The 14,034-nt window shown below is 29.4% G+C and overlaps 1 protein-coding gene across 7 annotated transcripts in view; it reads left to right on the forward strand.

Moving 5' to 3' along the window:
• LOC135131977 (stress-activated protein kinase JNK) overlaps positions 1 to 14,034 on the forward strand; it is a 40,815-nt gene that overhangs the window by 6,309 nt on the left and 20,472 nt on the right. For 2 of the 7 annotated variants that reach the window (XM_064059866.1, XM_064059870.1), the window contains exons 1-5: positions 3,841 to 3,931; positions 4,025 to 4,246; positions 10,574 to 10,703; positions 10,754 to 10,951; positions 11,006 to 11,270. In XM_064059866.1, coding sequence (XP_063915936.1) covers positions 4,128 to 4,246; positions 10,574 to 10,703; positions 10,754 to 10,951; positions 11,006 to 11,270 — 712 coding nt within the window. In that variant the 5' untranslated portion in view covers positions 3,841 to 3,931; positions 4,025 to 4,127. Of the gene's footprint in view, positions 1 to 3,769; positions 3,974 to 4,011; positions 4,247 to 10,573; positions 10,704 to 10,753; positions 10,952 to 11,005; positions 11,271 to 14,034 lie in introns of those variants that run through there. The other 5 variants (XM_064059863.1, XM_064059864.1, XM_064059867.1 and 2 more) reach the window with 4 other exon arrangements.

Here is a 14,034-nt window from a genome sequence, read left to right on the forward strand (position 1 = left end):
ATTAGAAAATGAGAACCTCGAAAAACCGAAAAATTGAAAAATACTAAGAAATTATAAAACTGAAACAAAAATTTGCAATTCGAAAAATTGAAGACATAAAAAACTGAAAAATCGAAAAATTAAAAATTGGTAACTCGTGAAATTGTAAATCGAAAAATTCAAAAATCGCGTAAATAAAAAGGTTTTTTAAAATCCAGTAATAGAAAAATGAAAAAATGCCAAAATCGTAGAATTGAAAAAGTGGAAAATTTTGAAAATTATAATTATTACAAATTTAAAAGGAAAACCAGAAAAATTGCAAATCAAAAATTGACGAAACAAAAAATTGAAAAACCAAGAAACTTAAAAATCTGAAATTGAAAAAACGAAAAATTGAAAAATGTAAAAATTGAGAATTCCAAAAATTGGAAAGTGGAAAATTGTAAATTTAAAAGTGGAAGAAACCAAAAATTAAAGATTTTGCATTGAGGAAAAGAAAAATTAGAAAATGAGAACCTCGAAAAACCGAAAAATTGAAAAAAATTAAGAAAATAAAAAACCGAAACAAAAAATTGCTATTCGAACAATTGAAGACATGAAAAAATGAAAAATCGAAAAATTAAAAATTAATAACTCGTGAAATTGTAAATCGAAAAATTCAAAAATCGCATAAATAAAAAGGTTTTTTAAAATCCAATTATAGAAAAATGAAAAAATTCCAAAATCGTAAAATTGAAAAAGTGGAAAATTTTAAAAATTATAATTATTACAAATTTAAAATGAAAACAAGAAAAATTGTAAATCAAAAATTGAAGAAACAAAAAATTGAAAAATCAAGAAACTTAAAAATCTGAAATTGAAAAAACGAAAAATTAAAAAATGTAAAAATTGAGAATTCCAAAAAAATTGGAAAGTGGAAAATTGTAAATTGAAAAGTGGAAGAAACCAAAAATTGAAGAATTTTACATTGAGGAAAAGAAAAATTAGAAAATGAGAACCTCGAAAAACCGAAAAATTGAAAAAAATTAAGAAAATATAAAACTGAAACAAAAAATTGTAATTCGAGAAATTGAAGACACGAAAAACTGAAAAATCGAAAAATTAAAAATTGGTAACTCGTGAAATTGTAATTGAAAAAATTGTAGAGTCGTCAAAATTGTAAATTCGAAAAACTGCAAGATCGAAAAATTGAAATATATATTAAAAATTTGATAAAGTAAAAATCAAAAATCGAAAATTGAAAAAAAAAATAAAATTGAAAAAAAAATAATAAAAATTGGAAAACCAAAGGTTGAAAATTAAAAAATCGAAAAATTAGAATTCGTAGAATTGAAAAACTCTAAAATTTTAGAAGTTATAATTATCACAAACCAGAAAAATTACAAATAAAACATTGAAGAAACTGAAAAAACGAGAAATTAAAAAATGTAGAAATTGAGAATTCCAAAAATTGTAAAGTGGAAAATTGTAAATTCAAAAGTGGGGGAAACTAAAAATTGAAGAATTTTACATTGAGGAAAAAAAATATTAGAAAATAAGAACCTCGAAAAACGGAAAAATTGAAAAAAATAAAGAAAATTTAAAACTGAATCAAAAAATTGTAATTCGAAAAATTATAAAATCGTCGAAATTGTGAAGTCGAAAAACTGCAAGATCGGAAAATCGAAAAATTAAATATCGAGAAATTGAAAATTTAAAAACTGAATTATTGAAAATCGAAAGATTAAAAATTCGCATACATGAAAAAGTTCTAAAATCCAATAATCTAAAAATAGAAAAATGCCGAAATCGTAAAATTGAAAGTGGAAAATTTTAAAAATTATCATTATTACATATTTAAAATGAAAACTAGAAAAATTGTAAATCAAAAATTGAAGAAACAAAAAATTGAAAAATCTGAAATCGAAAAATTAGAGAATCTGAAAATTGAGAAATCCAAAAGTTGTAAAGTGAAAAATCCAAGAAACAAAAATTTGAAATATTTTATATTGATGAAGAGAAAAATTAGAGAATCAGAACATCGAAAAACCGAAGAATTGAAAAAAAAAAATAAGAAAAAATACCGAAACAAGAAATTGCAATTCGAAAAATTGAAGACATGAAAAATTAAAATCGGAAAGTTCAAAAATCGCATAAATGAAAAAGTTTTAAAGCCCCAATAATTGAAAAATGGACGAATGCCGAAATCGTAAAATTGAAAGTGGAAAATTTAAAAAATTATGATTACATATTACATTATTTAAAATGAAAAGTAGAAAAATTTCAATCAAAAATTGAAGAAACTAAAAATTGAACAATCGAGAAACTGAAAAATCTGAAATTGAAAAATCAAAAAAAAAACAAAAAATGAAAAATTTTACATTAAGGAATAGAAAAATTAGGAAATCAGATCATTGAAAAACCGAAACAAAAAATTGAAGACATGAAATCTAAAAATTGAAAGATCAAAAGTTGAAAAATCGAAAATAGAAAAATCAAAAACGTAAACTCCAAGAGTTGCATGTTGTATAATTGCAAAATTGCAAATCGAAAAATTGAAAAAATTGAAAACACAAAAACTTATAAAACCGGAACATTGAACACTCGAGAAACTCAAATTAAGAAATTGCAAAATCTAAAAATTTAAACATCCAAAAACTCTGTTGTATTCGTAAGACTGAGGAAACAAAAAACATAACAAACAATAACCACTCCGGAGACCTACTTTTTCATTATTAAGAGCTATACAATAATTCAAAATATGAAATTAACCCTATTGCAATACTTAATTTACTCGTGGGAAGTAAGAAGTGACTTGATTTTTCTGAATAAAATACTTAAAAAATTTGTTTAAAAAATGTCATATTAAGATTTTACGGTTATGAATGTATTTATTTATTTTCGAGGTAATAAAACAAATAAAAAATAATAAGTTTAAAAAACCTGTAAATAATGTATGTAGTATGTATGTCCCGGATTGAGTTTTACAGGTGTAAAAAAGTATTTCTGATTTTCTAAAAAAAAAATGTCAAGTTATAAAAAGTATTGCATCCACTGCATTGTTTAAGTAACTAACCCAGATTGAGTCGGACAAACTGTATACTGGTTAAAGGTTTTAATATTTATTATTATTGAATTAATTTTTCAATTAAAAACGAGGAAAACTAGCACATTTAACATACTCAATTTTCTTCTTGTAGGCTTTTAAATCGAATCATTAAATAATAATAAATTGTAAGAGTATACAAAGCTAATTTTACACGCCAAGGTTTGCGAGTATGGTAAAAGCTACCATTTGAAATGATTCTACTCGTAGTAGCATTTCACAACTACATCAATTTTCCTTTGTTCCTTTTAAAGAAATGATTTTGTGCGTAAATACCCGTGGCAGTGAAAAAAGCATCTCTTCCGTACACATCGTAGTAAACACTCATTTTACTCTTCTGCATTGCCGTAAGCCGCTTGCCCTAGAAAGACAAAACCCGCTGCCGTTGGCGTCGGCCACTTTTTTGTTGTTGTCACTAAAACCATCGTAAAAATAAAGTAACGCACTTCAGCGAGCATGAAAACAGGCGTTAAATTTATTTCGGAGGGCTTAACTCGACAGAAAATCGAATTTTCACGCGGCACTCTCGAACTCCGCGGCCTCGCGATGGATTTATGCAACCAATTATACACCGTGTGGAGCTACTCCGATAACCCATGCTAATCACTCAATTTAACCCAGCTTGCGGTCAGCGCTTTCAAGAGTGCAGAACTAACAGTGCCACTCTCAGAATCGTACGATCGGATTTTAACGTACCTTTATCAGGTTGTTTTTTCAGACGACGGCGTCGAACTATTGGGACTGGCGCTATAAGATGTCCCGTCTGTCTCAGTTCTACACCGTCGAGGTGGGTGACACCAAATTCACCATACTGAAGAGATACCAAAATTTGAAGCCCATCGGGTCCGGTGCACAAGGGATAGTCTGGTGAGTCTGCGGTTTGAGCTTCGGAAATCAATTGCCTGAGTAGTGAGATTTTGATTTGTTTGATTTTGATTTAATTCCAGTTTTCTCTTTTAGTTCAGTTGTTTTGTCCTGCTTGCTATATTATCCGTGTGCCTCTAATTTCTCTCGTGTGTTATTTATTTTGTGTGTTGGCGTTTTAAAACATAGTAAATAGTGCATGATGTCGTCGATGAGGCCCGGATTTACACAGCACATTTTCGAAGATGCGGAATTTTGGGTTCCCGATCGGTACATTGATTTGCAACCCAAAGGCGGTGGGGCACAAGGGTTAGTTTGGTAAGTGGGCACCCTTCCGACGCACAGTGGCTTGAATTACGGAAAATATGGGGAAATTTATACAGTCCACAATCACGGCCAATACAGGACCGCCAATCCACGAAAACGGCTTTCCTCTAACATTGTTTAGTATGCATTAAAGAAGTGTGTATATGAATAGAAAAAAATACTTTTTTTGCCATTTATTAAAAATATATTTGAAAGAATGACTACTGCTGTAACAAGATTTGATTTCCTGAAAATAGGACAATATAAGCATAATACAATTTGATGAATATAATCCTCTTAACTGTAGTGTTAAGCAAGAATGTAGTTAATAGAAATTTGCATCTTGAAAGGTTCTATGGATCAAATTAACTTAGAATTAAATTACTGAAAGTGGAAACACTCTTTATGCAATCATTTGTACAATTAAAAGTTCACGTTCTTTTAGTACAAAAAAAAAAAAAAACTAGTTCTATTAGAGTCGGTCATTTTCAATAGTTTACATGATTACCACTTGTTCCGTCCCCATATCATTAAGACACCCTGTATACTTCTTCATATTTTTTTTTTTTTTTTAATTATTAAGTGAAGTTTTTTAGAATCTTAATTAAAGTATAAAGAGCTTTTAAAAGTTATACAAATAGAGCTCGCACAACGACCGAGATGTTGTGAACATGTAGGTGAGGGTGCTGTTGCGAAGTGAGTGACTGTCTACATCAACATTATAGACCTCTTTGATATTTAAGATAAAATTTAAAATGTGTGGTCAGATCTCTTTTTACTTCTCGAGTGTATGCCAAGGAAGTATTGTAAACGAGTCCGGTGGACGACTTACTACTTTCATGTTTTCTCGACGTTTCGTGACCGCAGGAGTACGAAAAAGTAGGTTTCCCGTCTCTCTGTCTGCCTGTCGGAATGCCATTTGTCCGGAAATTTATTAGACAAAAAATCTCCGAAACTGCCTGGATAGATTGTAATTAAATTTTGTATTTATATTAGGAATATCATGTAGATGTAGGCCGCTAACCAAAATTTTTATAATAATAGTAAATGTTATATAAATTTTTCGATATTTCAGTTTTGGAATTTTTCAATATTTCGGTTCTCCAATTCTTCGAATTTCCAATTTCTTGATTTTTAATTTTTTCAATTCAGTTTAGATTTTGATCGTTTGTTTTCTTGATTTTTTTAGTTTTCGTTTTTTCGATTTTTTTTATTTTAAATTTTTCGATTTTTCGATTCTCGATTTTGCCATTTCTTGAACTTTGATGTTTCGTTTCTCAATCTTGCAGTTTTTTAATTTTCTGATTTTTCTATTTCCTAAATTTTGGATTTTTGGAGTTCTCGGTTTTTCAATTTTTTGATAGATGGATTTGTCGATTTTTCAATTTTACGATTTTTCGATCTTTTCATTTTTCGAATTCTCGATTTTCCGATGTCCCAGTTTTATGATTTTTCAATTTTCGACATTTCTAAATTTTCGATTTCTCAATTTACCGACTAATCGATTTTTTGGTTTTTTGACTTCGATTTCCCGATTTTTCGTTTTTTTTTTATTTTTCGGAGTTTCGATTTTTCAACTTTTCGGTTTTCACATATTTCAGTTTTGGGATTTTTTCAATATTTTGATTCAATTTTTCGATATCTCGATCTTTTATTATCGATTTTTCAAATTTTGGATATTTCAGTTTTGGAATTTTTCAATATTTCGGTTCTCCAATTCTTCGAGTTTTCGATTTCTCGATTTTTAACTTTCTCAAGTTGTCAATTTTTCGATTCTCGATTTTGCCATTTCTTGAACTTTGATGTTTCGTTTCTCGATGTTTCAGTTTTTTAATTTTCTGATTTTTCAATTTTTCTATTTTCTAAATTTTGGATGTTTCGAGTTCTTGGTTTATCAATTTTTTGATACTTGGATTTCTCGATTTACAATTTTTCGATTTTTCCATTATTTAATTTTTCGATCTTTTCATTTTTCGATTTCTCGATTTTCCGATGTCCCAGTTTTACGATTTTTCAATTTTCGACATTTTTAAATTTTCGATTTTTCAATTTCTCAATTTCCCGGCTCATCGATTTTTTGGTTTTTTGACTTCGATTTCCCGATTTTTCGTTTTTTTTTTATTTTTCGGAGTTTCGACTTTTCAACTTTTCGGTTTTCACATATTGCAGTTTTGGGATTTTTTCAATGTTTTGATTCAATTTTTAGATATCTCGATCTTTTATTATCGATATTTCAAATTTTGGATATTTCAGTTTTGGAATTTTTCAATATTTCCGTTCTCCAATTCTTCGAGTTTTCGATTTCTCGATTTTTAATTTTCTCAAGTTTTCAATTTTAGATTTTTCAATTTTTCGATTCTCGATTTTGCCATTTCTTGAACTTTGATGTTTCGTTTCTCGATGTTTCAGTTTTTTAATTTTCTGATTTTTCAATTTTTCTATTTTCTAAATTTTGGATTTTTCGAGTTCTCGGTTTTTCAATTTTTTGATACTTGGATTTCTCGATTTTTCAATTTTTCGATTCTTCGATTATTCAATTTTGCGATATTTCATTTTTCGATTTCTCGATTTTCCGATGTCCCAGTTTTACGATTTTTCAATTTTCGACATTTCTAAATTTTCGATTTTTCAATTTCTCAATTTCCCGACTAATCGATTTTTTGGTTTTTTAACTTCGATTTCCCGATTTTTCGTTTTTTTGTTTTTCAGAGTTTCGATTTTTCTACTTTTCGGTTTTCACATATTCCAGTTTTGGAATTTTTTAACATTTCGGTTCTCCAATTCTTCGAGTTTTCGATTTCTCGATTTTTAACTTTCTCAAGTTTTGAATTTTAGATTTTTCAATTTTTCGATTTATCGATTTTTTTTTAATTTTAAATTTTTCGTTCCTCGATTTTTCCATTTCTTGATCTTTGATGTTTCGTTTCTGGATGTTTCAGTTTTTCAATTTTCCGATTTTACAATTTTTCTATTTTCTAAATTTTGGATTTTCAATTTCTCGGTTTTTCAATTTTTTAAATTTGGTTTTCTCGATTTTTCAATTTTTCGATTCTTCAATTTTTCGATTTTTTCATTTTTTGATTTCTCAATTTTCCAGTGTCCCAGTTTTACGATTTTTCAATTTTAGACATTTCTAAATTTTCGAGTTCCCGATTTCTTAATTTCTCGACTAATCGATTTTTGGTTTTTTGACTTCGATTTCCCTATTTTTCAGTTTTTTTATCTTTGAGAGTTTCGATTTTTCGACTTTTCGGTTTTCGCATATTTCAGTTTTGGGATTTTTTCAATATTTCGGTTCTCCAATTCTTCGAGTTTTCGATTTCTCGATTTTTTTTTTTTAATTTTTCGATTTTTCGATTCTCGATTTTTCCATTTCATGATCGTTTCTGGATGTTTCAGTTTTTCGATTTTCCGATTTTTCAGTTTTTCTATTTTCTAAATTTTGGATTGTCAATTTCTCGGTTTTCAATTTTTTGATATTTGGATGTCTCGATTTTTTCATTTTTCGATTTCCCTAATTTTCAGTTTTGGGATTTTTTTCAATTTTCTGATTTCTCGATCTTGTACTTTTTCAATTTTTCAATAACATTCCCATTCTTCACATTTTCGATTTTCCGATTTCTCGGCTTCTTACTTCTTCGATTCAGTTTTAGATTTTTTAATTTTTCCATTTTTTGATTTTTCGATTGTTCGATTTTCAATTTTTCGATTACTTGATTTTTGATGTTTTAGTTTTTCGATTTCTCAATTTTCATGATTTCAATTTTGGTATTTTTCGATTTCTTGAGTTCTCAGTTTCTCAGTTGTTCAGTTTACCGATTTTTCATTTTTTCTATTTTTTAAATTTGGGGTTTTTCGATTTGTCGATTATTCAGTTTTTTTATATTTCTGGATTTTTCAATTTTTCGATTCTTCGATTTTTAAATTTCTCGATTTTTCATTTTACGATTTTTCAATTTTTTGATTTTTTTACTTCGATTTACCGATTTTTCAGTTTTTCACTTCAAATTTTCAATTTCTCATATTTTTATTTTTTCAGTTTTTAATTTTTTAGATTTTCGATTTTTGACTTTTCAGTTTTTCGATATTTCAGTTTTGGAATTTTTCATTATGTCGGTTCTTCGATTTTCGATTTTTTTTTTCGATTTTTGAATTTTAATTTAAAAATTTTTTCCATATTTCAGTTTTGGTATTTTCAATACATATTTCCATTCCGCAGTTTTTCGATTTTCCGATTTTGCTATATTTTACTTTTTCAATTCAGTTTTAGATTTTTCAATTTTTCGATTTCTCAGTTTATCGAGATTTGACTACATATTTCAATTTATCGATTTTTTTAATTTTAAATTTTTCAATTTTGCATATTTTTTTACTTTTCGATTTTGAGGAATTTCGATTTTTCGACTTTTGACTTTTCGATTTCTTAATCTTTGATGTTTGGTTTCTCAATATTCCAGTTTTTCAATTCATGGTTTTCTGGTTTTTCGACTTTTCTTTTTTTAAATTTTGGATTTTTCGATATTTTGGTTTTCAATTTTTTTATGTTTATTTGCATTTCTCGATTTTTCAATTTTTCACTTTTAGACATTTCTAAATTTTTGATTTTTCGATTTCTCAATTTCTCGATTAATCGATTTTTTGTTTTTCCGACCTCGATTTCCCGATTTTTCAGTTTTTTACTTCTCCAATTTCCCAGATTTTTGATTTTTCAGTTTTTTTATTTTTCAAATTTTCGATTTTTCGACTTCGTTTTCCTATATTTTATTTATTACTTTTTCGATTTTCCAATTTGTCGGTGTTTTGCTTTGTTTATTTTTCAATGTTTTGATTTGTCAATTTAATGAAATTTCGACGTTTAGATTTTTCGATTGTTCCATTTCCAGATTTTTCAAATTTTCAATTTTGCAATTTTTTACTATTCGATTTTGGGCGATTTCAATTTTTCGATTTCTCGACTTTTCGATTTCAAGGTGTCCCGATTTTCAGTTCTGGAATTTTTTAATTTCTGGTTTTTTCAATTTTCCGATGTCCCAGTTTTACGATTTTTCAGTTTCAGATATTTCTAAATTTTCGATTTTTCGATTTCTCAGTGTCTCGATTAATCGATTTTTTGTTTTTTTACTTCAATTTTCAGATTTTCCAGTTTTTCAATTTTTCAGATTTTCGATGTTTCGACTTTTCCATTTTCAGTTTCGGAATTTTTCGATTTCTCAATCTTTTATTTACTTTTTCGATTTTTCAATTTTGGTATTTTGCAATATTCTTCAGTTTTTAAATTTTCCGAGTTCTCGATTTTTTACTTTCTCGATTACACAATTTTTCGATTTTAATTTTCAATTTATAAATGATTGGTTTTTAAAATTTCATTTTTTCTTTTTGGATGTTTTCGATTTCTCCGTTTTTCAATTTTTCGATTTTTCGACTTCTTGGCTATTCAATTTCTCGATCTTTTGAAGTTTCGTTTCTCGATGTTTCAGTTTTCAGTTTTTCTATTTTTTAATTTCAAGGTTTTCCGATTTTTCAGCTTTTCAATTTTCGTCATTTCAGTTTTGGAATTTTTCAATTCATCAATTTTTCGATTTCCTGAAGTTTCGGATTTTTCGATTTTTTCATGTTTCAGTTTTTAAAATTTTCGATTTTTCAATTTTTCGAATTCCAATTTTTCAGTTTTTTGATTTTCAAAATATTTAATTTTTCGATATTTCGGTTTTTCAATTTTTCTATTTTTCAAATTTTTTGGTTTCTCAGTTTCTCGACTTACAGATATTCCGATGTTTCAACTTTTAACAGTTCGATTTCGGCATTTTCAATAGTTTCCATGATTAACGGTTGTTTCGTCCCCAAATCGTTGAGACACCCGGTATACTTAATAATTGTGTAAGATAAAATTTAAAATATGTGGTCAAATTTTTAATCATCAAGCAAATTTATATAAAACTGTTACTATAGGACGCTTTTGTTATCTTAATTGAAATATTGTTTCGTTTAGATTAAAGAACTATTCAACGTAAAATATAGTAGGTACAAAAAAATGTGTAGGTGAAAATTCCATTTAAAAAAGACATAGAACTTTATGGCTTAAAAATAAAACAATTGTTATTGTTTCGTTATTTGGAATTTATTCCATTGTAATTTTTTCCCTCACCCTAGTTAGATAAAATTACACTAAATAATAAAATAATAAATATTTCTGCCCATGTTTTTCGATTCTAAGCCACTGTGGGCGCACCTTCCCGATCACCTTTTGTTTTTTTTAACACGTCTTGCATGTGCATAATTGTGTGGAGTGGTCTAGTGACTTACCATCTGGGTCTTTTCGAGTATAGGTTTGTGTTTTAGCGCCGCCGTCGACACAGAAACTCAACAGAATGTAGCTATTAAGAAGTTAAGTAGGCCATTTCAAAATGTAACGCATGCCAAAAGGGCGTATCGTGAATTTAAGCTCATGAAACTAGTTAATCACAAAAATGTAAGTTTGCGTAGACCTTGTGACTCGAGATAAAGACAAACATTTGACAGATTATCGGACTTTTGAACGCTTTCACGCCTCAGAGGTCCTTAGAAGACTTCCAAGATGTTTATTTAGTGATGGAATTAATGGACGCGAATCTGTGTCAAGTCATCCAGATGGACTTGGACCATGAAAGGATGAGCTATCTTCTTTATCAGATGCTTTGCGGTATTAAACATTTACATTCGGCTGGTATTATACATAGGGTAATTGTTGTCTGAGTTGGGGTTTTTAGAGGTGTTACGGATGATTTGTTTCAGGATCTCAAACCAAGCAATATTGTAGTTAAATCAGATTGTACATTGAAAATATTAGACTTTGGTTTGGCGCGTACCGCTGGAACCACGTTCATGATGACACCGTACGTGGTTACTAGGTATTATAGGGCCCCGGAGGTCATCCTAGGTATGGGTTATACGGAGAACGTGGACATTTGGAGCGTCGGATGCATTATGGGTGAAATGATTAGAGGGGGCGTGCTGTTCCCAGGGACTGATCACATAGACCAATGGAATAAAATTATAGGTGAGAATTATTCCTTTGAAAGTTTACACATTACATTTATAAAATTTTATAAAATTCACATTTAATTATGATTGTTTCGAGTTTCAAACGACTAGTAATTTTTTGCTGCATAGAATTTGGATTTTATCGAGAACATTAAATTTGTCGGGAAAATTCCGTAAGAGCCTTATTTATTGCTTCAAAATAATGGAGATATTGTATTGTCAATTTTCTAGATCACGGCAATGGCAATAAAAAGTCACCTTTACGATAAACTTTTGATCAAACCATTAAAGTTTTAAGTGCCTTTAAACATTCTCCACTGTCGCATCATTTGTTCAAAAATACCATTAAATGTTGCAATTTCAAATATTGCATCAAAGTGTATTATGTGTTGCATAATTTTGTTTAATTTTACTTGATATTTATTGTTTTCTACCAATGATTTTTTGATTTGTGATCTATTTAGCCAAAAATTTGTTGATAGAACCAAATCGGGCGAAAATTAGCAGTTGTTAATTTAAAAAATATACAGGGTTAGTCACGAGAGAATTACTTTTGAAAATTATTTTTACGCAACCCAAAATACGAATACCATGTACCATTTGATACTAACTGAATTTAAAATGAAATGCTTAATCCATGATTGCTTTGAGTTTGGCAATCTCATTTTGACAATTGTGGAAAAGGAGGTTACGCGAGTGTCCATGGTGGTACCGCAGCCAGTCGGAAATCTCCTCCGGCGCCGCTAATAAATTTGTCAGTGTGCCTCTTGATCTTTTGCAACCGATTAAACACGAGAAAATTATTTCTAAAAATTCCTTTACGGCATTTTATTCAAAGGTTACAACACAAACTCAAACAAGTAAGTAAATAATTTAACTACTAATCTGTTGAAAATGTTGGGCATTTTGGGGGGATGCTACGGCTTTTTTGTAAATGGATGGCCGAAGAAGTCCAGAGGTTGCAGATTTGCACTTCGAAGAGGCTCTAGGTGACGCAGAGATGGCGAATTAACACATGCACATTAGCGGCGAACAACATTGGTAGAGCACTTACGGCTTCAGTATAGCCCAGATTGATCTGACTGTATGTCGTCGATCCAATGGGGCTCTAGAGACGAGTCAACGATGAAAAAAAATGTTAAAAATTAATTAACGTCAAAGTGACACTGCCAGAGTCAACGCAATCATGGATTAGGCATTTCATTTCAAATTTAAATAATATCAAGTGGTACAGGGTATTAGTATTTTGGGTTGCGTAAAAATAATTTTCAGAAGTAATTCTCTCGTGACTAACCCTGTATAAAATTTTAATGAATTTGGCTGGAAATTCACTTTGTTCTTAAAAATGTGCATTATTATGATGAATTCGCAGTTTTACAACATAACCTGAATCTAACTTTCTGTGACTGAATTTAGAAAGCTAGGTGATGTTATGACAACAAGAATTAAATCCTGTATGGCTTTAAAATGATTAATTTTGTTAAAGAATTCAGACAATTTAAATCGTCTGAAGTCTAAAAACTGAAGTCACAGTTTAAAAAACCTAGAGAGCTTTAATAAGAGTGTAAAGAGTCTGACAAAATAGAGACAGCTTCCCCAGAAGTGAGTATCTAGAATCTAAACATTTTAGAGAGTTTATAGTAGCTAGAGGGTCCAGAAAATCTATAAAATATAGCAGGTCTAGAATCTAGGGATCTTAGAGAATACCGAGCCTCCAGAAAACCTAGATAATCTATTTCTAATTTTATTCGTGGCAAAATGTAGAGAGAATTTAGGGGGTTTCTGGAGTTTATAGAGCTTTCAGAACGTATAGAATCTAGAATCATTATAACATCTAAAGGATCCAGATTCGTTAGTTTAGTACCTAGAAACCCTAGAGGGCATAGAGTCTAAAGAATTTTCAGAAAATCTATAAAATGCAGCAGGTATAGAATTTAGAGATCTTGGAGTATATGGAGACTAGAGAACCTAGACAATATAGGTAATTTAGGGATTTTAAGCATCAACGGAGTTTAGAAGATCTATAGAGAATAGATAATCTAGAAACTTCAGAAAATCTTGAGAATCTAGACACCTTAGTTTAATGCCTAAAAACTCAAGGGGTTATAGAGTCCAGAGAATCTGCAGACTCTAGAGAGACAACTGATTATAGATAGTCTGGGGTATGTAGAAACCGTACAAAACTTATTCAGCCTAGACGTGTTAGAAACCCTGAAGAGCCTAGAAAGCCTGAATAGAGTAGTTTGTGTAGAAACTACAGACAGATTAAAGAAGAATTTAGAGATTTCAGAAAATCTATAAAATCTAGCAAAGTCTAGAGTCTGCGGACCTTAGAGAATATCGAGTCTCTAGAAAACCTAGATAATTTCTTTCCAATTTTATTTGCGGGAGTTTTTATTTTTTAAATTTTTGCTATTATTTCTTCTTTTTTTTTATTGTGCGGCGACCGTCGCAATTAAAAGAAAAGAGATTGTTATTTAGAAAAATATTATCATTGGATAATCTAAGCAATTTAGGGATTGTAAAAACTCGAGAGAATTTAGACAGTTTTCGAAGATTAGAGAGCTTTCAGAGCAGATAAAATCTAGAGAATCTAGAGAGTCTAGAGAATTTAAGAACCTTAAAAAGCCTGATGAGTCCAGAAAATCGATAAAATGCAGCAGGTGTAGAATTTAGAAATGTTAGCGAATATAGAGACTCTAGAAAAGCTAGAGATTCTAGAGAACACTTTTAGCGTCGACGGAATTTAGAATACCTCCAGAAAATAGAGAATCTAAAAT

Source organism: Zophobas morio, unplaced genomic scaffold (genome assembly GCF_036711695.1).
Source record: "Zophobas morio isolate AGI-343-1 ecotype UQ-CSIRO unplaced genomic scaffold, CSIRO_AGI_Zmor_V1 ptg000021l, whole genome shotgun sequence".
NCBI classification, from domain to species: domain Eukaryota; kingdom Metazoa; phylum Arthropoda; class Insecta; order Coleoptera; family Tenebrionidae; genus Zophobas; species Zophobas morio.